The 27,860-nt window shown below is 34.4% G+C and overlaps 1 protein-coding gene across 2 annotated transcripts; it reads left to right on the top strand.

Annotated features, from left to right (window-relative positions):
- The first annotated feature begins 862 nt into the window (after nt 1-862).
- Nucleotides 863-24,040, top strand: LOC306853709 (F-box and WD repeat domain-containing 11-A-like). Of its 2 annotated transcripts, none has more exons than XM_079391322.1 (13): nt 863-1,084; nt 5,714-5,782; nt 6,589-6,808; nt 7,404-7,590; nt 9,638-9,728; nt 9,854-9,991; nt 11,287-11,405; nt 15,435-15,684; nt 15,791-15,909; nt 17,953-18,063; nt 18,194-18,272; nt 20,523-20,687; nt 23,174-24,040. In XM_079391322.1, exons 1-12 carry the CDS (start codon nt 1,046-1,048, stop codon nt 20,682-20,684), a joined length of 1,584 nt encoding a protein of 527 aa, XP_079247448.1. In that variant the 5' UTR covers nt 863-1,045; the 3' UTR covers nt 20,685-20,687; nt 23,174-24,040. The 2 variants fall into 2 exon arrangements, with proteins under 2 accessions (XP_079247448.1, XP_079247447.1); XM_079391321.1 differs by having other exon boundaries at nt 995-1,084; nt 18,194-18,269.
- The last annotated feature ends 3,820 nt before the right edge of the window (nt 24,041-27,860 follow it).

The following is a 27,860-nucleotide window of genomic DNA, read 5'->3' on the forward strand; positions in this document are numbered from 1 at the left end:
TTCTGTCATTTGTAATATTTTTCGCAATATAAATAGAGATTTTATTTTAAAAAATATATATATTTGCCTTTTATATTCTCGGGTTAGGGTCCCTGTTAATCTCATTTGGGGGTTCATTGCATGTGCAAGATTTGAAAACCTCTGATCTAAAACACAATTTAATAAAGATTTGGAAAAAATGCAAACTACTTGCAGAAGAAATATGCATTTTTCCCCCTTCAGCTAATGATTGATATTAATATGATAAATTATTTTTTGCAAGACTATAAGGTCTAAAGAGGTCCGTGGGTTCAGTTGTTGTTTTAAGACCCAACAACAGAAGGAGCCAATCAACTGAAAGCATGCTTCACTACAACGGCCCCTCATCTCCGTTTGACCAATCAGGGTGTCTGCATTTTAAAATAGCTGCAGGTGGCGCCGCCCCCTCGCAGACGCACACTCCCTGCAGAGCCACGTGACCACTGAGCAGCACAGATCCCCAAAGCAGATACACTTCACCGGAAATCAATGTTGCTGCTTTTGCCAAATAAAAGTCCGAATTCGATCGTGTATTCTTAATTTGATTTCGGTTTGGGGAAGTGAAATTAGAAGAGTAATGTCAAATAAAATATATATTATATGTTATTGAAATATATTAATTTATTAGAGGTGATAGATTATGCAATAGTAATTAGTTAATTGTTTTTTCCTATTATTATTATTATCTCTATCTATAATTTTGCTCATGGTATATTTCCGATTTTGTACTATTGTTTTTTTGTTGAACATTTAACCATATCTAATCCTATTTTCCAGTTTTTGCATTTTTAAATGGAAAGTAAATTTAAATATTTTACGAATACTATCCAAAGAATGCATCAGCGTCGTAATGAATTGAAAACATGTGCACTTGCGTTAAGCGAGTGTCGCTGTGGACTAGGACTCTTATTCTGCTGTAATGTCGGTGTGGCTCCGTGTTTTTTAGGCGTGTATTGTTTCTCTCTTCGCTCGGGTTCACCGACGGGTTTCCATTTTCACGGTTAGATTCAACCAGAACAACAATAACATGGATCCGGACATGGAGGACAAAACCCTGGAGCTGATGGTACGTGCGGAGCGACATGAGTTACTCGACACGGTCTGAATGCTGTGGATGTTTATGTTTGTTGTAATGCAGTATAACGCGGGATAAAAACACAGTCGCGGCCCGAATCGATATGAAGCATTCAGCTGTTATCGTGTTGCGTTATAATATTGATTTTAGTTTAGTCGTTAAACCGACTTTTCGCTCATGATTTGAGGAGTTTATCGCGTATGAATGTCGAGGAATGGTTTGTGTTCGCTGGAGGATCGAACATTGCGGCACCGCTGCGCCACTGCACGCCTCAGATCTATACGCGTTTCATATATCCCAGTTTGAATGTATATGCGATTCACACATTAATGTATATGTGATTTAGGCTATATATTAAGCAGTCTGTGCGCTTCATAAACCACTTACTCTTCTTTTAGCTTCATATGGTGCTCATTTCATTTTTAAACAATATGTAAGTGCTTCATAAATACAATCTATATGTGATTCGTGTATAATTCATATGAATTAAATATATTAAACAATCTATATGCGCTTCATATAGGATACTGAATTATTAATATGGGCTTCATATCGCATTGTCTGTATGGATATGTAAACAATCTATCAGCCGTTCTATTAATATATGTATGAGCTTCATTTATTAATGTATATACGCTTCATATGCAGTCTAATATAAAATATAGACTTTGTATAAATCTAATGCAAATTATAAATGTATTTACTTTTCATACATTTAATCTATTCTTCACATATGGACCACAAAACCAGTCATAAGGGTCAATTTTTTTAAATTGAATGCTGAATGCATCTGAATGCTGAATTAATAAGCTTTCCATTGATGTATGGTTTGTTAGGATCGGACAATATTTGGCCGAGATACAACTATTTGAAAATCTGGAATCTGAGGGTGCAAAAAAATCTAAATACTGAGAAAATCACCTTTAAAGTTGTCTAAATGAAGTCTTTAGCAATGCATATTACTAATAAAAATTAAGTTTTGATATATTTACAGTAGAAAATGTACAAAATATCTTCATGCAACATGATCTTTACTTGATATCGTAATGATTTTTAGCATAAAATAAAAATGTATAATTTTGACCCATGTATTTTTGGCTATTGCTACAAATATACCTCAGTGACTTAAGACTGGTTTTGTGGTCCACGGTCACATATGATAGTCTATATGTGCTTCAAACAGTGTATATGCAGTCCATGTGTCACATATGCTTAATTTTTCACTCTATATATGCATTTCATATCTCACAATACGTATGCATTTCATATATCACATACAGTCCATATGTGCTTATGTATAGCTGCTTGGAGAATCTGTACGCTGAATCTGAATATGCAAAATCTGTATGCGCTTCATTTATCTTACAACCTGTATACCTTTAATTTATAATGTAAACGGTCTAATATGTATTTAATACCACTTATATATGTCCTGGATATTATTACACACAGTTTATGTGCTTCATTTATCACAGTCTTCGTGTTTATTATATTATTACTGTCTACATTCATGTTTTACAGAGTCTGTTCATGCTTATGACGTTGTCCACTTTGCATCAAAGCATCTATTAAATGAGTAGTTAGTAATGTTTAAGTTATTCACATTTAATAAACTGTCACATGCACTATTATTTCTACACATCTGTGCCCTAATAAGTCATGCATAGTTGAATCTCAATGTAAATGATGCACAAGAGGGTGTAACTAGTTCAGTCTCTCTAGATCTGTCATGATTACGCTAGTCTTCATCTGGGGTCATGTTAGGTTGAGTTTAACAACAGCCTCTCTGTTAAAGGACAGCTGCCTGGAGACACAGCACCTGGTTTGTTTTGAATGGGATTTGGAGTTTATTCTTTTATTACTAGTTTTGGATGCAGATTGTCTTATAATGGAAAGGAATTTAGTTTACACAAAAATAAAATTCTGTCGTAATTTACTCGGCGTCAAGTTGTTCTAACCTGTATATATTTATTTCTTCTGCTGGACACAAAAGAAGATATTTTGAAGAATGTGAGTAACCAAAGAGATTCCGGCCCCCATTTTTCCCATACTTCAGAAGTCAGTGGGGACCAGCAACTATGGCTAACGACATTCTTCAAAATATCTTCTGTTATGTTGAAAAAAGAAACGCATACATGTTTGAAACAACTTGAAGGTGAGTAACTAATGATTTTACAGTGTCATTACAATAATGAGTTTTCATTTTTAGGTTTATTAGTTCAATGTTTTAATATATTTAAATAATAATAATATTAATGGGTTAAATTAGTCATAATTTATTTAAATTAATATTATATATGTATGCTGATAAATGGATCAAAGTTATAAATAATATAGGCTATTAATAGTTAATTTTGTTTAATTAATTAAAATATAACTAATTTTAAAACAATAATAATTATTTTAAAAAATAATTTACCATTTTGAAATAACCAATTTTCTTAAAACTAGCTCAATGTTTTAGTAAATTGAAATAATAATAATATTAATTGAAATAATTATATATTAGATGCATCTAAATAATTTCTGAATACTATATATATTTAATAAATGAAGTAAAAAGAATAATAATTTAAATGGTATATAAGTAGATTTACCATGTTTAAATGTGACTTCAGACTTCATTGAGTGTCATGCACAAACACAGCTCAGCGCTAGCATGAATGTCTTGAGTGTATAGTTTGTGTTCACAGAGTGCAGAGGGGGAGGGGCTTATTATTCAATTGTGTGTTTGGTCTGTGTAAAACACTGTCTGCATGTGTGTGTCTGCATGAGTGTGTGTGTGTGTGTGTGTTGCTCACTGTTGCTCTAATGCTGTTTTTTCCCCTCACTTTCCTCACTGACTCTTCTCTTTTCTCTTTTTCACACTGTTTCACTTGTTCGACCCTCATGACACTTCCATTATTTGCATATTTCTTTCTTTCTGTTTTATTTATTCTTTCCTGTTTGCTTATTCCTTCTTTATTCATCGACTTGTTCTTTCTGTCTTGTCCTTTCTATTGTTTGTTCTTTTCTTTCTGTCTTTCATCTTTCATTGTTTTCCTCCTTGGTTTGCTGATTACTTTCATTCTGACTTTCTTTTGTGGGTCTTCGTTTGCTCTTTCCTTCTTTTTCTCTATCTGTTTTGCCTACCGCTCTCTCTCTCTCATGGCATATTCCCATTCTGTTTTTCCCTTGTCTCTCTCTCTCTCTCTCTCTCTCACACAGTGTTCTTTGCCTCGTTCTGTCTGGCTGGGTTGTTCGTCGGTGGCAGAGAGTCTGTGTGCTCTCAGATGCCTGCAGAGCCTCCCATCTTCCCGAGCCCACAACCAGGTTCTGCTCTCCTCTTCTCTCCTCTCCGCTCCTCCTGTCTGTCTGTCTGTCTGTCTGTCCGTCTCACGCACTGGTTGTGTGTCTGTGTGTTTGGCTAGATGTGAATTAAATGTGTAGATGTCTTAAGTTTACTGAGCTGTAATTCAGTCTCTATAATTGAGCCTGTTTTTCGTGAGAAAACAGAAGAGAAACTGCTGTAGAGCAGAGCGTCTGTCTGTTTGTCTCCCTCTCACTTTCTCTCTCTCTCTCTCTCTTTCTGCTTGCCTGTCTGTGGCTGCTTTAGTCTCACCATCTCATATCTGACATTTTTCCATTGAGAAAACACGCATACATTAAAAGTTTATTAACCAGAACTGTTTAATAATTTTAATCAATTCTGAAGTGTCCCTGGTCAAGTCCATTTTATTTCAAGAAAGTAAGGATGCATTAAATTGATTGGAAGAGAAAAAAAAAATCTATTTCAAACAAATGCTGTTCAAAAATATGAAGCATGACTGTTTTCTTCTTTGATAATGATCAGAAATGTTTCTTGAGCACTAAATCAGTATATTAGAATGATTTCTGAAGGATCATGTGACATTGATGACACTGAAAATTCAGCTTTGATCATTTTTATAAAATATTCTCATAGAAAACAGTTATGTTTAGAATATAGTAAGAATATTTCACAATATTACTGCTTTTACAGTATTCATATTTCATATTTTTTGGTAGCGATGGTTCCAGTCCCATAATGCACTGCGTTGACCTCAGTAAAATAAATAAACCCGTGATGCAGATGAAGTGAGAGAAGTATTAATTATAACTAAATTTCTAATAAAATTACCAGAAAGTGTAGATAAAATAGTTCAATAAAAAAATGCAACATTCACAAGTCACACCGTTATCTTCGTGATATTCTATTGCCAAACTCTTGCATGTGTTTAAGGAGTGGGCTGTGTATTTACATCAGGTTTAATCGGACTGTCTTCATCTTTGTGTTTCACTGTTTGCTTTGTCAAAGGTTATGTGATTTAAGACTGTTTAACCAATCCAGTTGAAGCAAAAGTCCTCCCACTGGTCCTTAAGCTCCTCCCCTCCCGCATATGTTCTTTTTGTGAGAGTTTCAGCGGAACTGACAGAAGATTCAAAGTTTGTTTTCACAGACATCACATTAGAGGTTTTGTTTGTGTTTGCCTTTGTGTGCATGTTAAACTGCTCATGTTTGGAATGTTTTACCCAGAATGCACCATTCGGACTGATTCTTTAGCTTTCTTTCAGTCAGACACGTTTAACACCCGTCGCTCTCTCTTGTGTGTCTCTCTGTAGAGCATGACCGTGATGGAGTCACAGAATAACACAGGTGACGTCTCACCAAGGAAGACAACAGTGTTCAAGGTGTGTGTGAAAAAGATATGTACAATTACAGAGGCTAGTCTGTGATTTTATTCCCATCTGAATTTAGGATATCTGGACATAGTTTGTCTCCCACCACATAAAAATTCCCAGCTGAATTGTTTTTTGACAAACACCAAGGTCATGACTCATGTGGTAATTTAATTACCCTCCGAGTTTATAAGAAGAGATCAATTCAGAAGCAAATTATGGTAACTCTTGTGCTTCACTGCATTATAAAAATAGACTTTTATTTCTGAAATGCTGAAACTGTTTACAAGAATAATGTTACATCATCGATCCACTACAGCGAATGGGAGCAAAAAGACAACACAAGTATGTACATTTGTGGCACCAACGGGTATGCAATACATTTTTAAAATACTTAGTATATTATATACTTTTAGATAAATTACTGCTTACATGACTAGTTTTAATAGTTGACCAAGTAGGAGTGTTATTTTACTGTCATTGCTTCTGTTAATAGTTTTTGATAATATTTAGATATTTTAGTTATCTTTTATATTTTGTTTTCTTTTTAATTTTAGTTGAAATTTAACAATTTAGTTTTTTTTTTTGTCATTTTCATTATTTTAATTTTAAAAATATGACTAGTTTTTTTTAAGCAATTTTTTTTTTGTTTGCTATTTTAGTACTTCGGGTTAAACTAAATGAAAATGAGAAATTAAGCAGCTAGCTGGAATACCTTTTTTTTTTTTTTACTTTATTTAAATTACTTTTAATAATTACTTAAAAAAAATTTTTTAATATGGCTGTATATGTCTATGTCTTGTCTCCTGTGTATTCAGTTGGCGAATGGTTCAGTAGCAGGTTCGAGGAAGAGGCTGTCACAGGGGAACTTCGACAAGGAGAAAGATCTGTGCATGCAGCTGTTTGATCAGTGGTCCGAATCGGATCAGGTGGAGTTTGTGGAGCATCTGATCTCACGCATGTGTCACTACCAGCACGGCCATATAAACTCGTACCTTAAACCCATGTTACAAAGAGACTTCATCACCGCGTTGCCAGGTAACTAACTCACATGTAAGCACACGTACCTCAAGGCTTGGATATAACAAATCCTCCTACTCCAACACATGCTTTAGCAGAGTCAGAAATGTGAGCGTCGGCACGCGGCCAGAGCCACCCACTTACATCACTTACACACACATCTGACAACATGTACCACAGTTTGTTTGTATGCTAGTTTTTTTATGTGAATATTTTTTTTGAATATTTATATATATATATATATATATGCATGTATGTGTAGATGTATAAAAATAGTATATATAAATAATAATAATAATTATTATTCATTCATTCTTGTAACCACATAAATAAAAATCAAACAAAAATATTGATAATTAAAAAAAGAGAGATCATAATTTTTTCTTTACTAGTACCACCCTAAATTATAATTTATTTTAGTACTGTCCTAAATAAGTAAATAATAATTTGTTTTTTAGCTTTTCATAGCAAAACAAATGACAATAAAGAGATAATTTATTTTTATCTTTTTAAATAAAGCTCTTGCTATTTTTGCAGTATGCTTCAAGTGCACATTGAATGTCAGTGACTGCACAAAACTGCACTAGCTGTCACTGAATCTCTCTGGTTGTAGCTCAGGGTCTGGATCACATAGCAGAGAACATCCTCTCGTTTCTGGACGCTCGTTCTCTGTGCTCTGCTGAGCTGGTCTGTCGAGAATGGCAGCGGGTCATTTCAGACGGGATGCTCTGGAAGAAGCTCATCGAGAGGATGGTGCGCACAGACCCGCTGTGGAAAGGCCTGTCAGAGCGCCATCAGTGGTAAAAACACACACAGAGAAATATTCCTTATTATTACCAGTTTTACACGTTTGTTCAGTGTAACAATCTTCTTTTAAAATCTTGATTGTTTTTGTAAAAGACAAGTACAAAATGATTAGTCCACAAGAACATTATATTAAAATAATGTATATTAAATATTTAAAAATATACACGTGTGTATTAAATCAAAATACACCGAAAATGCATATAATATATCTACAGTTTACAGTTTTTTTTAGTTTTAAACTAAATGAAAATGAGAAATGTTGCCTTGGCAAATAGCTGTAACAAGTTATATATATTAGTGCTTAAATTTAAGCCAACCGAAAATAAGAAATGTTTATATGGAAACTAGCTGTTGTTTTTTGGGTTTCATTTTAGTTAGAGATAATAATAGGCAGAGTAATAATAAATTAAAAAAAAAAAGTAATTATTGAAAATAAATGTGCTCCAGGTGTGCATCAATAATTCAACAGTTTGTTGTCAGTTATTCCTTATTAATACCATGTTATCTGTCAGTCAGAACAGTGTTTCTTATTTTGCCTTTAAAAACTCATTTTTGTTGACTGCAAATTTGAACACATGCCTGAAATAATAGGACATGTGCTTTGGTGTGAATCATTAGTGCTGACAAACTCAGATATGCATGTGTTGATTGTGATTAATCACAAGGCCTGTCAGTCCTGTGGAATCATCGACAGGAGGTGATTCAAGGGGGTGGGTGTGCATTCTTTCTCAATACTTGTTTTTTTTTATTTTTTTTTATATCTACTTGTACTATGTTTACCACACAGGATTATTATCATTAATGAAAACCACAAAAACGTTTTCCATACCTAATGAAATGCAAACATTTATATTTATTTTAATTCAGCAAGTTGCCAAGGCATTTAGTTTAAGTTGAAGTACTAAGATAACTAAAACTTAATAAAAACTATGTAGACATATTTAAAAAAGAACAATTATTATAGTTAACTAAAACCATTAACTGTAAAACTGTTAAACAGGAACTGCAATAGACCATTTTAGGGCCGACGTCACAGCGCTAGCTGGAGGCAAAACAAAAAAAAAGCGAAAACTGGAGGCGGCCAATTCAAACCAGCACAGATTCGGCTACACACGGAGCTTAAAATATCATCTTGTTGTGATGCTGGGTGCCCAAATCGATGTAGTAGAGGCTCCAATTTGAAATTTTAACGGATACCTGCTGCCACTGCTTGACAAAAAAACGACGACAGCTGTGGTTAAACGCGATAAAATGAGTGGACTGGACAGAAACGATCGCCAAAAATGCTCGCATTTACAGCGCACACTTCTTATCAGAAAAGGTTAAATAAAGTATTGTCTTTTGTTGTTATGGGCGTGTCTAAAGATTTCTTATGCATCTCACCACTATGTCGTTCATGAAATAATGTCTGTGTGCATGTGTGTAAAACAACAAACTGACGATTTCTATGTTCAATCATTTGTAATTGTATATACATTGTTGTGATTAATTGTGGCTGGAATAATAATGTAGCTGTAAAAATAGTTGCCTGCTGAAATTGAAATGTGTGTGTATGTATATGTGTGTATATATATATATCTCTTCATGACTAGACACGGTGAGTTTGTTATATACACGTTAGATGTGAGTCACTCAACCAGAGGGAATCCTGTCAGATCGTCCATCTTTTGAGTAAAAGCATATGCGGGTCGGTTGATCTGGTTTCATCCGTTAAAGTTAACCTTTTCAAATAACAATCGCGGTCTTGGACAGTGAGTGACCTTACATATGCAGGTAAAATGGGAATTTCTTCATTTATTGTTAAAAAAACAAGCTAACAGACTTCATACTTAGCGTTAGTGAAGCAGTCAGGAGAATCTTTTTGCCTCCACCTAAGCTCCGCCCACAGAAAAACGTCACAATGTTTGCTAACAAAAAAAGGGTCTATAAAGTCATGCCATGCAAGTGCTCTTGATCAATTATCATAAACAGTTCAGAAACATTTGGGATGTTTATCCTTTGCTTGTATCTGATCGGTGGTTTTCTTGTTTTCGTTCCCAGGGAGAAATATTTATTTAAGAACCGAACAAACGAGGTTCCGCCCAATTCATACTATCATTCACTCTATCCCAAAATTATACAGGACATTGAGGTGAGCGTCCATCCATGCATAAATCTGTCCGTCCAATTACAACCTCATCCAACCGATTGCCTTTTCATATAACCATCCACCCATTCATTAATTCAGGCTCCTGTTTCTTCATTCTGTTTGTTTAGACTATTGAAGCGAACTGGCGTTGTGGACGTCACAATCTTCAGCGGATTCAGTGCCGGTCAGAGAACAGTAAAGGTGTTTACTGCCTTCAGTACGACGACGACAAGATCATCAGCGGCCTGCGAGACAACTCCATCAAAGTACCTATCTGTCTGTCTATCTGTCTGTCTTTGTGTGTATTTGTCATTCTGTCTGTTGATCTGTCTGTGTTGGTCTGTCTGTCGATCTGTCTGTCTGTTGATCTGTCTGTCTGTTGATCTATCTGTCTGTCTGTCTGTGTTGGTCTGTCTGTCTGTTGATCTGTCTGTCTGTGTTGGTCTGTCTGTCTGTTGATCTGTCTGTCTGTGTTGGTCTGTATGTCTGTTGATCTGTCTGTGTTGGTCTGTATGTCTGTCTGTCTGTCTCTGTTGGTATGTCTGTGTTGATCTGTCTGTGTTGGTCTCTCTGTCTGTCTGTCTGTTGATCTGTCTGTCTGTCTGTCTGTTGATCTGTCTGTGTTGGTCTGTCTGTCTGTCTGTGTTGGTCTGTCTGTCTGTTGATCTGTCTGTCTGTGTTGGTCTGTCTGTTGATCTGTCTGTCTGTCTGTCTGTGTTGGTCTGTATGTCTGTTGATCTGTCTGTGTTGGTCTGTATGTCTGTTGGTCTGTCTGTCTGTCTCTGTTGGTATGTCTGTGTTGGTCTCTCTGTCTGTCTGTCTGTCTGTTGATCTGTCTGTCTGTCTGTTGATCTGTCTGTGTTGGTCTGTCTGTCTGTTGATCTGTCTGTCTGTCTGTCTGTGTTGGTCTGTATGTCTGTTGATCTGTCTGTCTGTCTGTGTTGGTCTGTATGTCTGTTGATCTGTCTGTCTGTCTGTGTTGGTCTGTCTGTCTGTCTGTGTTGGTATGTCTGTGTTGATCTGTCTGTGTTGATCTGTCTGTTGATCTGTCTGTCTGTTGATCTATCTGTCTGTCTGTGTTGGTCTGTCTGTCTGTTGATCTGTCTGTGTTGGTCTGTCTGTCTGTTGATCTGTCTGTCTGTTGATCTGTCTGTCTGTTGATCTGTCTGTCTGTGTTGGTCTGTATGTCTGTTGATCTGTCTGTCTGTGTTGGTCTGTCTGTCTGTTGATCTGTCTGTCTGTGTTGGTTTGTCTGTCTGTTGATCTGTCTGTGTTGGTCTGTCTGTCTGTTGATCTGTCTGTCTGTCTGTGTTGGTCTGTCTGTCTGTTGATCTGTCTGTCTGTGTTGGTCTGTCTGTCTGTCTGTCTGTGTTGATCTGTCTGTGTTGGTCTGTCTGTCTGTGTTGGTCTGTCTGTCTGTCTGTCTGTCTGTTGATCTATCTGTCTGTCTGTCGGTCTGTGTTGATCTGTCTGTTTGGTGATCTGTCTGTCTGTCTGTCTATTGATCTGTCTGTCTGTCTGTCTGTTGTGGTGATCATCACATTCTCTCTGTCTCTGTCAGATCTGGGACAAACAGTCTCTGGAGTGTCTGAAGGTCCTGACGGGTCACACTGGCTCGGTTCTGTGTCTGCAGTACGATGACAGAGTCATAGTGACGGGCTCCTCTGATTCGACTGTCAGGTACTTGCACATAGTGTTAATTTAGTTAACGAAAAGTATGACGCAAAATGTTCATTGACAAGCTTTTTTCCCATGACTAAAATGAGACGAAGATGAGACAACAATAAGGCCAATAAACAATAACTAAGTCTATATCAACATGCAATTTATTCTCGTATTGTTTGCGATTGTGGTTGCTGAATAACTTATTGCACTTACTCAACCGCTGTTGTTTCAATAGAGAAATAGGCTATTGTCATTTGTAATTAGTGGAATTACTTGGAATTTAACTTATCATATTTTTTGTTTGTTCTAGCAGTTCTCATAATGTAGAGATTGCATAAGTCTTTGGTATTAATGTATATAATAAAAAGCCTATAATAAACCAGTACACTAGATGAGGTAAAATATACCATGTATGGGTCCTATTGATTTGTGCTTACTGGTGAAAGTGCAATACCTGAAATGCAAAAGTAAATTTCTCAAATGAAAACAATCATTACAATTATAATTTTGAGCAAAAATAATTTAGATCAGTTTAACCATTATACAGCATGATGAAAATTTGACTGAAACCTGACTAAAATGCTCATACATTTCACTGACTAAACAAAAACAGGCCAAGGTTGGCTAAATATGATATCTGAAATGTACTAAGACCAAGACTAAATTTAAGAATGGTTGCCAAAATTAATACTGCTGTATGGTTAATTAATAATAATCTTATTGCTAAAATGTCAAGTTTTCATTGACTAAAACTAGACTAAAATTTTCAGGGTTTCTTTGACTAAAACTAGACTGAAATGTTGAGACTTTGTCGACTAAAACTTGACTAAAACTAAATAGGATAAGGTTGACTAAATAAGATAACAACTAACAAGGACATTTAACACGGGACTAAGAAAATAAATTGAAAATGGCTGACAAAATTAACACTACTTGCACAGTAATATTACAGTGGCATAATTGCTAACAGATTTTACAGTACTGTTTGGGGTTAGTTAGATTTTTTTTTTTTTTTTAAAGAATTTAGAACATTTATTCATCAAGCATGCATTAAATTGATCAAAAGTGACATAAAAGACATTTATAGTGTTACAAAGATTTCCAATTCGAATAAATGTTGTTCTATTAACTTTCTAGTCCTTATTACCTCAAATATTAACTGAAATAAAAATCTATTAAAAAACCATTTATTTTGTTGAACCTGATGTACTAAAATAACTAAAGCAAAACTGTTATAGGATATGAATATATTAATTTTTCGTTCGGTTTTTTTTTAATTTATTAAGTTTTTAATATGACACTATAGTTTTAGTTATTTTGCTCATTTAAAAAAAAAAATACTTTAAGTATTTTAGCACTTCTAAAACCACAAACAAAAAAACATTTTTTTATTTTAAGTAAGGAAATTGTTAACTGAAATAAAATAAAATATATTAACTTTTTTTTTTATTAATGTTAATTAATAATAACTTAATGTGCTAAAATAATTGAGACTAAGAAATTTAATGATAAATATTTTGGTAACACTTTACAATGTGTCATTTGTTAACATTAGTTAATTAGACGATTTATTAAGCATTGTTAATGTTAGTTAATAAAAATACAGTTGTTCATTGTTTATGTTAGTTCATAGTGCAGGAACTGTTAACAAACGCAAATTGTGATTTTAATAATGCATTATTAAATGCTGAAATTAACATTAACTACGATTAATAAATGCTGTAGAAGTATTGTTCATTCTTAGTTCATGTCATCTAATATAGTTAACTAATGAACCTTATTTTAAAGTGTTACTGATATTTTATTAACTAAACACTAAAACTAAATTTTTTTTGATCTGAGCATAGATAATTTATTTACATAATTCTTTAATCAATATACAATTTTCAAATTTTCACATGCATCTCTTTAAAATGATTTCTAAAAATCTTTATCCAGTAGTCCTGAACAGCTATAAAAGTCTAAAAGTATGGGAGTCCTTAAGCCAGAAAATAAAAATATGCTGTGCTGCAAATCTATATTAGATAATTAGTTTTAAATGTTTCACATAAATACTGTCTCCAGCTGAAGAATCTCCATGGAAACAATGACCTCACTTCCCTAGAAGCATTTAAAGCTCCAGCCGGCGATCTGTCACCTTTTCCAGTGCGAGTATGTGTGTGTTTCTCTCACCTGTTAGAGTCAGAGGGAACGAGCTGTACAGCTGCATAAATCAGGTTTGCGTCACTCAGAGTGGAAGCGCAAACGGCCGGACATTTAACACCTGGAGAGGGAAGTGGCTTTGTAATGTGATGGTGTTTACAGAGCATTAACACATCAGTTGGCCGAGTTCAGCTGGAGCAGGATGTCTCAGCTGCTGGTGAGGTTGTTCACATGTAATTTACGGTCCATCCGTGTTTTGCACCTGCTATGCCGCTAGAGCTTTGCCTCTAACTTAGTTTGTTTTAGTGAAGTGAAAGTAAAGTGATGTGAAAGTGACCATTCCAACCCATACTCGGAATTTGTGCTCTGCATTTAACCCATCCAAAGTGCGCACACACAGCAGTGAACACACACACACCTGGAGCAGTGGGCAGCCATTTATGCTGCGACGCCCAGGGAGCTCAAGGGCACCTCAGTCGTGGTATTGAGGTTGGAGAGAGCGCTGAACATTCACTCCGACTCTAACCATTCTAACCAACCTTTTTAACAACAGCTATGCCAAAAGACCATAGCAATTATTACAGGAGATATTTAGTACTTGAATTGTTGAAAAAAGTAGTGTAGGAATCTAATATTTCTTCAACCAGTTTTGTTTTAAGGAAACTCTGTGCCACCAAAAAGAAAAAGAATGCATTAAATTGATCAAAAGTGACAAAACACATGATTAATGTTACTATATATACATACATACATACATACATACATACATGCATACATTCTCTTAACTTTTTGCAAAAAATAAAATAGCAGGAAGGGGGCAAAAACCTTTTCACGGCACTGTGTGTGTGTACACTGACCAAAATTATAAACGCAACACTTTTGTTTTTGCCCCCATTTTTCATGAGCTGAACTCAAAGATCTAAGACTTTTTCTATGTACACAAAAGGCCTATTTCTCTCAAATATTGTTCACAAATCTGTGTAAATCTGTGTTAGTGAACACTTCTCCTTTGCCGAGATAATCCATCCACCTCACAGGTGTGGCATATCAAGATGCTGATTAGACAGCATGATTATTGCACAGGTGTGCCTTAGGCTGGCCACAATAAAAGACCACTCTAAAATGTGAAGTTTTACTGTATTGGAGGGGGTCCGAAAACCAGTCAGTATCTGGTGTGACCACCATTTGCCTCACACAGTGCAACACATCTCCTTCACATAAAGTTGATCAAATAAATGGTGAGCAGAAGAGACTTTAAACATTAATAAATCTTATTGGTTCCAAACTATTGTAGAGCAGTGTCAGTGACAATTTTTTTCAAATTTAATATTAAATATTTTATTGTAAACATTAGAAACAGACAGAAATTTCAATAATCAGTACACATTTTGTTAATATCGAAAATATTAATTTAGCTAGAAATCGCTTATTCTTAGCGATTCTGTCTAAACGAATACCTAAAGATAAAATGCGTAAAAATGGACCTAATACTTATTTTAGTGTAATTGAGATACTATTATAATTTGTATTAATATATTTTTATACATTTGTTTTATTTTATTTCTATTTATTAATAATTAAATTATTAATAATTTCTATTTTTCCTTTATAATTTATTTAATCATTTTATGAGTTTTCTTTTTTGTTTAAAAATATCTATATAGTTTTATTTATTTTCTTATTTAAGTTTGTCATTTCAGTACATCAAGTTAAACTAGATAATATTTTACATTTAATTAATTTTAATTAATCTTTTGACGTTTATTTAATTAACAATGTTGTTTTTTTAATGGTTTTAGTGTTAGTTTTAGTTACCAATAATACCCTCCCTTACAGTAGTTGTTCTCATGTTCCCTTCATAATGTGTACTAATCTGCAATATTTGTTCTCTATCTCTCTCAGGGTGTGGGATGTTGTTTCTGGTGAGGTTATCAACACTCTGATCCATCACAACGAGGCGGTTCTTCACCTGCGCTTCTGTAATGGTCTCATGGTAACGTGTTCGAAAGATCGCTCCATTGCGGTGTGGGACATGGCGTCTGCGACCGACATCAGCCTGCGCCGCGTGCTCGTGGGTCACCGCGCTGCCGTCAACGTGGTGGACTTTGACGACAAATACATAGTGTCTGCATCTGGAGACAGAACCATAAAAGTGAGCGGGCGGGAGTGGTCAGTGGGTGGGTGGGGCTTTAGTGATTGATGATTGGTAGCTGTAGAGCGATGATAATGTAGATGAAAGACTTTTCGAATGTTTGCAGGTGTGGAGCACGAGCACGTGCGAGTTTGTACGGACCCTTAACGGTCACAAGCGTGGCATTGCCTGCCTTCAATACAGAGACAGACTCGTGGTCAGCGGATCCTCGGACAACACCATCAGGTTTTTTGTTTAATTATTTGTTTAGTATTTATTTAATTATTATATTTACTTATGTATATATATTTTTTTTTTATTTTTAGATAAATATAGTAAAACAGTAATAATTTCTTTATCATTACACATTAATATCAATACACATGTGAGTATGTAATGAGAACAATATGTATTGATTGAAGAAATTTCGTATTTTGTAGTTTACTCGCCAGACTGATAATACTAGGTCCGTCTGTCCATCCATCCATCCCTCCGTATGCATGTATGTGTGCATATATATGTATGTATATACTGTGTGTGTGTGTATATATATATATATATATATATATATATATATATATATATATATATATATATATATATATATATATATATCTCCTACTGTATATGTTTATAAATGGTACAGCTTTTTAAATATCTGAAAGTACACTCTTAACATCAGTCAATCAAGCCTTATAATGTGACATTATGATAATCAAGTATTATTTAATGATAGAACTTTAGTAATTAGAATTAAAACTTAGTAACCATGTATGAATGCATAGACATTTTAACTGAATTTAGGACTGGTGGTGGTGCTTTTTGGTCATTCAGTGTTTTTGAAAAAAAAATGGGAAAAAAAACTAACAATAATACTGATAAGACGATAATAATAATAATGCGAATTCTGCTAATAAGAACAGTATAAAACGCACTAAGGATTAACGAGCAGCTGGATTCATGAATATTAATCAGGTTGTGTGCGTTCACTCGAACTCGCTGAAATCAAAACAGGGAAGATAATAGGTGAGTACCAGCCAATGAGATTGCCGTTTGCGCGGCAGTTCTTAAAAGCTGAAAAAATCCAAAGGAACTCTGTTATTTTGACAGGAAAATACAACAAATAATATAGTTTATATGTAGCGTGTCAATTCTGCATGTTTGTAAGTCTCTCTCTTGCTCTCACCAAAGTGACGGCGAGTCGTGCACCGTTACACGAGTTCACAGTACGTCAAACACAGGTGCGCTGCGCATCCATTCAGATGATCTGAAAAAGAGCACAAATCACTTGACAGAGAGCGAAACTCTGAAGCGCTCAGTCAGTGTATTTGGAGAGTGAAAATATATCTGTGCTAAACTAATACTTAGCCTCCAACTCACACACTGGCGAATAGAATCTGAGAATTTATTAGCCGTTGGCTAATATTAGACATCATTTAGTTGCCCAGAGTGAAGATTAGTCGCATATGCGAATGATTTACTTGCATTGTTGAGGGTTGTCAATGTTGAGAACAGCTTCATACATCTTTTCAAGGTTTGTTTGATTAATAGAAAGTTCAAAAGAACAGCATTTATTTAAAATAGAAGTTGAAACATTGTAAAGGTGTTAAAAAGTCACTTTTATCAATTTAATACCTCTTTCCTGAATAAAATTAATTTCATTAATTTCTTTGGTGACTTAACTTTTAAACAGTACTGTATTTATAAGAATTTATGTATAAGGAGATGCATAAAAGTACCTTAAGAAAAGTTTTATGCTCCAAAAATGACAAAAAAGAATCATAAAAGTATTTATGATATACAATATGACTGGCTTTATAAAACAAGTTTCTGAAGTCATACAAAATGTGTAGTGTGAGAAGTCATTGCTAACTGTTATCTTCCCCTTCCCTGTTTTTCAGTAAATATTGCTTAAATTTAAATGTTTTCCTCACACAAAACTATCGTAAGCATTCAAGTTGAATGAGTTGTATAGACTTCTATTATGATTTTGTTTTTTTTTTTGTCGTTGACTCATTCTGCAGTCTTTATTTTTTGTTTTCCACTGAAGAAAAAAAGTCATGCTGGTTTGGAATAAGTAAATGATGACAGAATTAAAATTTCTAGGTGGACTAAACCTTTAAATGCTCTATAAAACCTCTCAAATTTTTAGTTTTCCAGTAAAGATAGAACACACATACATGTCATGCAGGTTTGGTATAAGTAAATGAAACCTCTGTGAATGCTCTATAAAATCTCTCAAATCTTTAACATGCATGCGTGTGTGTATGTATGTATGTGTGTGTTCAGACTGTGGGACATTGAGTGCGGTGCTTGTCTGCGTGTGCTGGAGGGTCATGAGGAGCTTGTGCGCTGCATCAGATTCGACAACAAGAGGATCGTGAGCGGAGCATATGATGGGTGAATAAACACACACACACACACGCACTCGGTCACAGCACCATCTGTTACTGACAGGCCGTTCATCTGTCAAACTGTTTAATATCAAGCAGCCATAACTCACCCTCACATTCTGTCTCTTCCTCTGCAGGAAAATTAAAGTTTGGGATTTACAGGCAGCTCTGGATCCTCGGGCCCCTGCCAGCACATTATGTCTTCGTACACTCGTGGTGTGTCTGAATAATGCCATCTTCATATTTATGTTTTGTAATCTTTTTTTATATTACTATTAATCATTTTTTTTGTTGTTACCTTCACATATGATAAAACTGAACAATCACAAGATGTCACTGCACGTTTATTTATTCTGCTAGTTACCTCAGAAAGTTTGAAATAATCATTTAGGTCACCTATTTGGAAATATCTAATAAGCAGTCATCAAGTGCTACTTTAAAGCCAGTTTGCCAAGCTACAGGCTACTAGAAATAATAGTATTGAAAACACAGGCATATGGGAACGTAGTGACAGCCTAAATTAAGCTAATTAGTTAATTCAGTTTTTGTTGAAATGGTTGAAACAACTGCTTCACTAAAAGAATCAGTTCCTAGCTATACTATTAAACAAACTTTAAAACGAACCGATTCATTAAAATTATTGGATTCCCAAGCTGATTCACTAAAATAATCTGATTCCCAAACTGATTCACTAAAAGAATTAGATTCCTAGCTATACTCTTAAACAAACTGATTCATTAAAAGAATTGGATTCCCAAACTGATTCACTAACAGAACTGTATTCCTAAACTGATTCACTAAAATAATCTGATTCCTAGCTGTACTATAAGCAAACTTTGAAACAAACTGATTCATTAAAAGAATTGGATTTCCAAACTGATTCACTAAAATAATCTGATTCCTAGCTGTACTATAAACAAACTTTGAAACAAACTAATTTATTAAAATAATTGGGTTCCTAAACTGATTCGCTAAAATAACTGGATTCCTAAACTGATTCATTAAACTAATCTGATTCCTAGTTGTACTATAAACAAACTGATTCACTAAAATAACTGGATTCCTAAACTGATTCACTAAAATAACTGGATTCCTAAACCGATTCTCTAAAACAATCTGATTCCTAGCTGTACTATAAACAAACTTTGAAACAAACTGATTCACTGAAAGAACTGGATTCCTAAACAGATTCACTAAAAGAACTGGATTCCTAAACTGATTCACTAAAATAATCTGATTCCTAGCTGTACTATAAACAAACTTTGAAACAAACTGATTCATTAAAATAATGAATTTCCAAACTGATTCAGTGAAAGAACTGGATTCCTAAACTGATTCACTAAAAGAACTGGATTCCTAAACTGATTCACTAAAAGAACTGGATTCCTAAACTGATTCACTAAAATAATCTGATTCCTAGCTGTACTATAAACAAACTGATTCACTAAAAGAACTGGATTCCTAAACTGATTCACTAAAAGAATCTGATTCCTAGCTGTACTATAAACAAACTGATTCACTAAAATAACTGGATTCCTAAACTGATTCACTAAAAGAATCTGATTCCTAGCTGTACTATAAACAAACTTTGAAACAAACTGATTCATTAAAATAATTGAATTTCCAAACTGATTCACTAAAAGAACTGGACTCCTAAACTGATTCACTAAAAGAGCTGGATTCCTAAACTGATTCACTAAAAGAATCTGATTCCAAGCTGTACTATAAACAAACTTTGAAACAAACTGATTCATTAAAAGAATTGGATTCCCAAACTGATTCACTAAAATAACTGGACTCCTAAACAACTGATTCATTAAAAGAATTGGATTTCCAAACTGATTCACTAAAATAATCTGATTCCTAGCTGTACTATAAACGAACTGGATTCCTAAACTGATTCACTAAAAGAATCTGATTCCAAGCTGTACTGTTAAACAAACCGATTTATTAAAAGGATTGGATTCCCAAACTGATTCACTAAAAGAGCTTATTTCTAAACTGATTCACTAAAAGAATCTGATTCCAAGCTGTACTGTTAAACAAACCGATTTATTAAAAGGATTGGATTCCCAAACTGATTCACTAAAAGAGCTTATTTCTAAACTGATTCACTAAAAGAATCTGATTCCTAGCTGTACTATAAACAAACCAATTTATTAAAAGAATTGGATTCCCAAACTGATTCACTAAAAGAACTGGATTCCTAGCCACACTGTTAAACAAACTTGAATTCCTTGCTATACTATTAAACAAACTGTGAAACAAACCATTTGTTTAAAAAAAAAGAAAAAAAAAAGACCATTAATACGCTGCTAAAACATGTAGGTACGTCAGTAGTGTTGCTGCGTTTACTCCTCAACACCATACTCCCCGTTTCTGACAGACCTCTGCAGTGTTTGCATGTGCGTTACTGTATATTTTCATGTTCCTTCAAGTGTGTGTTGTCATGGTAACATCTTGCAGGAGCATTCTGGGCGTGTGTTCCGACTGCAGTTTGATGAGTTCCAGATTATTAGCAGTTCCCATGACGACACGATCCTTATATGGGACTTCCTGAACGTCTCCACCAATGGCCAGCCGGAGAGGCGATCGCCCTCACGGACATATACATACGTCTCCAGATAGCAGGTACACACACAGCCCAGAGTTTTCAGTCATTCGCCATCTTTCACTACGTATGTTAGTTTTGGGTTTAGTTTAGCTTTAACTATGTTTGGTGGTTTTACATGTTTGTCAGAAAGCCTTGAGTGAAAAAAAAAATGCACTGATAGACTTGAAATTTGCAAACCAGATTTTGGACTGACTACCAAGCATGTATTTATTTAAAGTCTTTCATTCTGTTTAGTTTTCTTTAATACAATAGTGTTTATTATAGTTTTCAATATATTATAGTTTGTAATATATCATTTGATATTTAGAATATCACTGTTTAAACCATAAAATATTAAATAAGTAAATATTTTTCATTGGTAGTTTTATAGGTTGTTTGCAAACACGTGATTCTGATGACGCGCGAAATGCAGCTGGAGGGCAGGAAGCTATTTTTTCTCCATAAGAATCAGTAGCAGAAACTCATGATGCCTGTGTTTTGCGTTGTTTATGAATGCTCAAATTGGTCAGATGGAGAAAACACAAGGAGATTTTATCGTGTACGAAAATGTGTTGCTCATAAGGAAGGAAAAATCAAGAAATTGACTGAAAAACGCAGGAAAAAGTGGCTTGTAAACCTGCGTCTGCGGTCGGGAGGAGCCGATCGGATAATGCTGGTGTGTGCAAATTGTTAATTGAAGACATATATAAATAGATACAAGGGGACCCAGTCCGAGTTCACTCAGTGCTAAATGCAACACGTAGACACGATGTAAATAAGATTATTTGCAGTTCAGAGAGCTTCACTGATAAGGAACCGAAACGGCATTAGTGATTACATGGAAGTGCTATTTGCTCGAATCAAATCAGAATTTAAATAAAAGCTGTTTTACGTCCTGCTAACAGGACCCCCGGCCAAAAATCTCTCCTGTTTATAACATAAGGATCACGTAACATTGTGTTTTTCTGTTTATACCTTTCTATTGTTATAGCACCTAAACCAGTACAGTACGGACTTCTACGGAGAGCTCATCTGTTCTCTTTTTTTCAGTCACTCCTGACACTTGGTGGCATGCAGGGTTTGTTGGTCTTAGCAGCACGTAAAGCAAAACTTATTCAAATTCTGAGTTGTTTGCAGCCTAGACAGCGAGTAAATGGCGCTTCTATATAATCACTAAAAAGCTGTCACACTTCAATTTATTGCAATCTCACAATGTTCAGTTATAATCGATGAAGCTCTCTGAACTGCAAATAATATCTTCTTTACATCGTGTCTACATGTGGCGTTTAGCATTGAGTGACTTCTGACTGTCTCACGCTGAATGCTTGAGGTGGCAGCCTTGGATTATCTATTTATATCTGTATTAATATCTTAATATTATAACTTATATTAACAATTTGCACACACCAGCATTATCCGATCGGCTCCTCCCGACCGCAGACGTAGGTTTACAAGCCACTTTTTCCTGCGTTTTTCAGTCAATTTCTTGACTTTTCCCCTCTTATGAACAACACATTTTCGTACACCATAAAATCTTCTTGTGTTTTCTCCATTTGAGCATTCATAAACAACGCAAAACACGGGCATCTTGAGTTTCTGCTACAGATTCCTATGGAGAAAAAATTACTTCCTGCCCTCCAGCTGCATTTCGCCACAGCAATTATGTCATGTGCAAACAACCTATTTATCTGTCTATTTATTAGTTTAATTTATTCATTAAATGCTTTTCTTTAGTTGTTCAGTTTCATTTCCGTTCATATTGTAATGGTTATTATATTTACAGTGTATTTTTCATAGTTTTGAAAATTTATTAAAATATTTTTTGTCTAAAATTCTATTTACTTTTCTAGTGTTTATTATAGTTATCTTTTTATTTTATATGTTGTTATTTTTATATTTGTATTTGATAAACCATAAAATATTAAAATATTTTTAATTGGTAGTATTTATTGTTTTGACTTATTTGTTCATAAAATAATTTCCGTTGGTAGTTTATTTTTATTTATTTGTTCATTTAATATCTCTATAGTTCTGATAATTGTTTTACATTTGCATATTTTTATATTTTATTAGTTTGAACAACTTTTTTGTCTTTAATTCTTTTTACTTTATTCATATTTCAGTGTTTATTAAAGTGCTTATTATAGTTTATTGTCTTTTCTATACTTTTTTATTATTTGTTGAAACCTTAAAAATATTAAATAAGAATATTTGTCATTATATTTTTCAGTATTTATTGTTTTCATTTATTTGTTCATTAAATACTTTTCTCTATAGTTGTTTATTTAGTTTATTTTTGATTGTTTAGAAAATGTATTTGTTTAAAGTGTTTTTTTCTGTAATTCTATATAGTTTGCATGTATATTAGTCATTATAGTGCTATTTTAAAATAAAATATGAAATATGAAAGTGTTTTTCACTTGTTCTTATTGTAGTGGCTATTATAGTAGTTGCTATTATTTTTCATTCTTTTGAATATTGACTGATTGATTGTCTCTCTCACTCTGTGTCTGCATCCGTTCAGGTGCCTCTTCTATGTGCCAGTGTGTCCTGGGAGAGCTGAGAGCTGATTGGTTGTTGACCGTGTCTGTCACAGAATGGTGCCTAAGGATCCACCTCCTCTTCTCTGTCTGACTATAAACATACACAGATTCATGCTTTGCCAAACACACACACACACACACACACACACACACACACTAAAGATTCAAACACTCACACCATTGGGTTTCAGGACTGTTATGCTTTATCTAGTGGGGAAAAGACAAGCACAATCACACACACACACACACACACACACACGGACCTTCTACAGCTTCAAACCGTATCTGTACTATCACTGCTGCTCAATTAACCAGAAAATCTGCACTACTAATAGCTCATATCCACACGGGGATCAATGAAGCTGGGATTCTGGGAGTGATGTATGGTTAAAGGACAGGTTTTGCGGACTGCTGTGCGAGAGAAAGGGACTCGGATGGCAGCAAACTCTCGCGGAAATGAAAGAAGTCTGCCGCCTTTGGCTTTCATGCCACATCTCTCTTCAGGACCAGAGACGCATTGTTTTTCAGGATGACGGCGGGAAGCAGAGGTCCGTCTGCATGCATGCGAGGATCAGCTGGGTGACTGTCTGCTCTGATGCCTCTTTCCCTTTCGTCTTTAGTTTTTATGATTTTGTTTTTCTATTTAATTGGCCTCTTCATCTCTCCCGTATGGTTCTGCTAGGCATTGTATGTCTTTGTCACTCAATGTCTGGTTTGATTTCTCTCTGCCTGCTTGCTCATCGAGGGCTGAATCTAGTTGTAAACAAAATTGTCTTGTCGGATTGTGTTGTATATTAAAAAAAAGAGTTTTTTAAGAAAACACATTATGAATAAAGTACTTGACCATGGTTGATGTATCAGTCTAAGGCCTGAAACATACTTTACAGAAGTGCACAAATTTCTTGTGCTTCAAATGCAGTTGCGTTTTCCTCTTTGTGCAGTTTTTTTCACTTTCAGATCAACTGCTGCTGTGGCGGAGCGAAGGTTTGAAGTGAATCTTCCTGAGCAGGTTAGTTTAAGTTTATTAAGCTGTTGACATGTTTATAGCAGCTGCCTAAATGATCACACGTTTTAGAGTCACAGACGTGTGAAGGAATCTATTGGCTCCTTAAAAATCGAGATTTGTTGCCTTCACATTAATGCAACTTATGCAAGAACTTGGTTAAGTTTGTTTAACGGTTTGGCCAAGCTAAGTATGCAAAGCAGTGACATTTTAGTATCTTTGATATACTATTATTGTCTTTGTATTTTGAATTAGATTTATTATTTATTTTTATTTTAGTTTTAAATTTGAGTTTTAGAAAAAAAAAATTGTATGTGTGTATATAGCATATTATTTATCTATTTTATTTTATTTATTTAGTTATTTTAGTATTTGAGAAATTTTGCCTTGGCTACTAGCTGAAATAAAATCAGGTTAAGTATATATGTATTAATAATAAAAAAAAATTGATTACTTGAATTGATTGTAACCCTGATGCGTACAGCATGGGTTTTCAATCTTATAGATGCCATAGACCACCAAATTTTGGTAATTGATAATCTTTGTGCCAAGGACCCCAAGGTATCTTTGTAGTTTCTCGTAAAAATACTTACTGTGGAAAATTAAAATCATAAATATGTTTAAAATATTATCTGGACAATATTTAGCTTGTTAAATTTAGTTTTAATTTTATATTTATAGTTTTTATTTTATTTATTTTTTATTTACCTTTTACTTAATTTATTTTAATAATTTTAAAATTTTTATTTTGTATTTTAATATTTTTATTTCATTCATTTTACTTTTCTCTTATTTATTTTTGTTTTATATTAATCTATTTTCAAATTAATTAATTTATTTCAAGTAGTTTTTTTACATTTATTGTTTGAAAACCACTGTATGTTTCCTCAGGCCTTTCAGTTAACAGAGTTAAGCTTCAGAAAATCTTGATTGATTAACCAAAAAACAAAACAAAAACATCAATATGACCTTTGACCCGAGTAGTTACCCTTAAATAATGCAATCACACAAGGCAGCATGTCTTGCTGTTGTCAGAGCGACCACTAGGTGTCACTGAGCATCTACATTCTCTCCTCTGACCCGAGTTCATCCAGACTGAACAAGCCTGAACGCTCCTGATGAGCTGCTGGTTAAAGCGTTTGATTGATTCAATAATAAGAGGATGACAGAGCGCCGTGGGCTGGGGATTATTCCAGACTCGTGCCAAGAGAGAGAATTCTTCCAGAAATCCTGTCTTGTCTTGGTTTGTGTAATAAACACTCTGACGGGCAGTCCATTAGAGTTGAGCCAGTAGTCTCGTTCTCTTTTAGCAGATTATGAGACTCTTAGTTTTATCAGAGACCATTCTAAATGAATGTATGTACGTCTATATAATATTGTAAATTTCTAAAATGGTATCTGGAAAATATTTAGTTTTTAAATTTTTTTTTTTTAAATTTATCTGTGTGTTTTAGTTTGAAATTTATTCATTTATTTTACACCGCTCGATACCATTAGATGTTTATTTTAATGTTTTTATTTATTAATTTTAATCTCATTATTTATTTTAATATCAGTTTTATTAATACATTTTTAAAATGCCTTTTAACATTGTTTTTCTCTAAACTGGATTCCAGTTTGAAAACCACTGGCTTAGAGTATGTTTCTGACCTCAGGCCTTTAAGATTCAGGAATGTTGAGATTCAGGAAAATCATAATTGATGATCAATAGTATATGTATGTATATGTGTATGTAGAAAACATGCATAGATTAATCCATCAAAATAAGACCAGGGAGATGTATTAAGAATGTAAAGTTGCTAGAAATTGCTAGTAAATTTCACAAAGTTATAAAGAAGCAGTAAGTCATACATTTTCATTTTTGAAGTAGAACAACATACATATTTTCTAGTAAAATATACTTTTATTTCCAACTATAAAATAATATATATAATATATATATATATATATATATATATATATATATATATATATATATATATATATATATATATATATATATATATATATATATATATATATATATATATACACACACACACACACATACATTTTTCTTTTTTTTTTTTTTTTTTTTTTTACTGTGTAAGCATCTTCCCCCACTAAAAAAAAAAAATATTCAAACTGCATACCCTTCGGATAAACGTAACTAGAAACGTCCTCCTTGACCTGAACAGTGATCTGATTGGCTGGCTTGAGTGCAAATTCTGCATAGGTTCCTGAAATATGATTGTCCGATAGAAGTGTTGTTCCAGTTGGATAAAGCACGTTACGCTCGACCCCTGCCAAACACCTTCACCCCTGGGTGGACTTATGCTTGGAAATGTTAATATGTCCTCAATGTGTTTTCCTTGGCTAACTAAAGCATTTAAATGCATAAATGTCACTCGTCCAGCATAGATTGGAAAAGTTCACAACAAACCAGCGAGAAGTTCAGCACAGGCAGGTTCAGAAGAGGCCACAAGCCGTCTTTTCCCCAACTTTCCCAAACAAACACAAACAATCCCAAACGCTGCACCTGTTAGCGGTCCCTGGCGCACCTCGAGACTCTCCCCCATTTCAAACAATTCCTCCGGCTTTACAGCCAGCGGCCGACATGAGAATGTTTGTCTGGGAATGTTGAGGCGATTCAGCCCGTTTCAGCCAAATACATCTTCAGAAAGGGCATTTGTCTTTGGAGAGTTTTATCGTCGTGGGCCTGTGCGTCTTCACGGATTGGAAAGAGGGAATGTGTGTCAGAAGTAATTTGTGGTGTCTGCGAGAGAGAAGGAGCACTTAATGCTCGTTGTTTTACATTGTGGGTCTGGCTGCGGTGCATCACTGTCGTTGTGGTTTGCTGTGCTGAAAAGTGTGTGTGTGATGGAGCTGTGGTTATTCACTGCACAGCAATATGACCTGGATTCAGGCTCTACGCTGCGGTATTAGTGGCCTTCTAGTAGTGAATATTTGGGGCTAGATGTTACCCATGGTACAGAAAAGCTAGATGTGTGTGTTTGAGTGTCATGAGCAAATGTCCAGGTCATATTTCACTCCAACATCAAAGGTAAACTAATAAATACTATTTAGTGCTACGTAAGTTTAGCATAATGATACGTAATAAATTCATACTTAAAGTACATACTCACTTAATGAATACTTAAATAATAATTTAAATATATTATTTTATATACATTATTTACTTTTTGACTTTATTTTTACAAATCTTTTTATTTTGAAAAATAGCACCGTAATGTGAAAAGAAAAACACTGTCATTACTGAAATACATAATGTCTGATTACTTCAATAATAATATTATCATTATTATTATTAATGTTATTTACTTTGACATTATTTTCATTGTATTTTCAAAAATTATTAGAACTTGAAAATAAAAAACATAATTGTCATTAATACATTGTCTAAATATTTGAATAAATGCATGGTTTTTATATATTATTATTATTATTATTTTATTATTTACTTTTTGACATGTTTTCTTTTATTTTCACAAATCTTTATATTTTGAAAATAGGGCCGTAAGCAGTGGGCAGCCATGCTGCGGCGCCCGGGGAGCAGTTGGGGGTTCGGTGCCTTGCTCAAGGGCACCTCAGTCGTGGTATTGAGGGTGGAGAGAACGCTGGACATTCACTGCCCCCACCTACAATCCCTGCCGGCCCGAGACTCG

This window comes from Barbus barbus (assembly GCF_936440315.1).
Source record: "Barbus barbus genome assembly, chromosome: 33".
Lineage (NCBI taxonomy): Eukaryota > Metazoa > Chordata > Actinopteri > Cypriniformes > Cyprinidae > Barbus > Barbus barbus.

Coding starts and splice junctions, on each gene's coding strand:
- LOC306853709 (XM_079391322.1), top strand. CDS start 1,046: ATGGATCCGGACATGGAGGACAAAACCCTGGAGCTGATG. Junction 6,809..7,403: donor CTTCATCACCGCGTTGCCAG/GTAACTAACTCA, acceptor CTCTGGTTGTAG/CTCAGGGTCTGGATCACATA. Junction 15,910..17,952: donor TCCTCGGACAACACCATCAG/GTTTTTTGTTTA, acceptor GTGTGTGTTCAG/ACTGTGGGACATTGAGTGCG.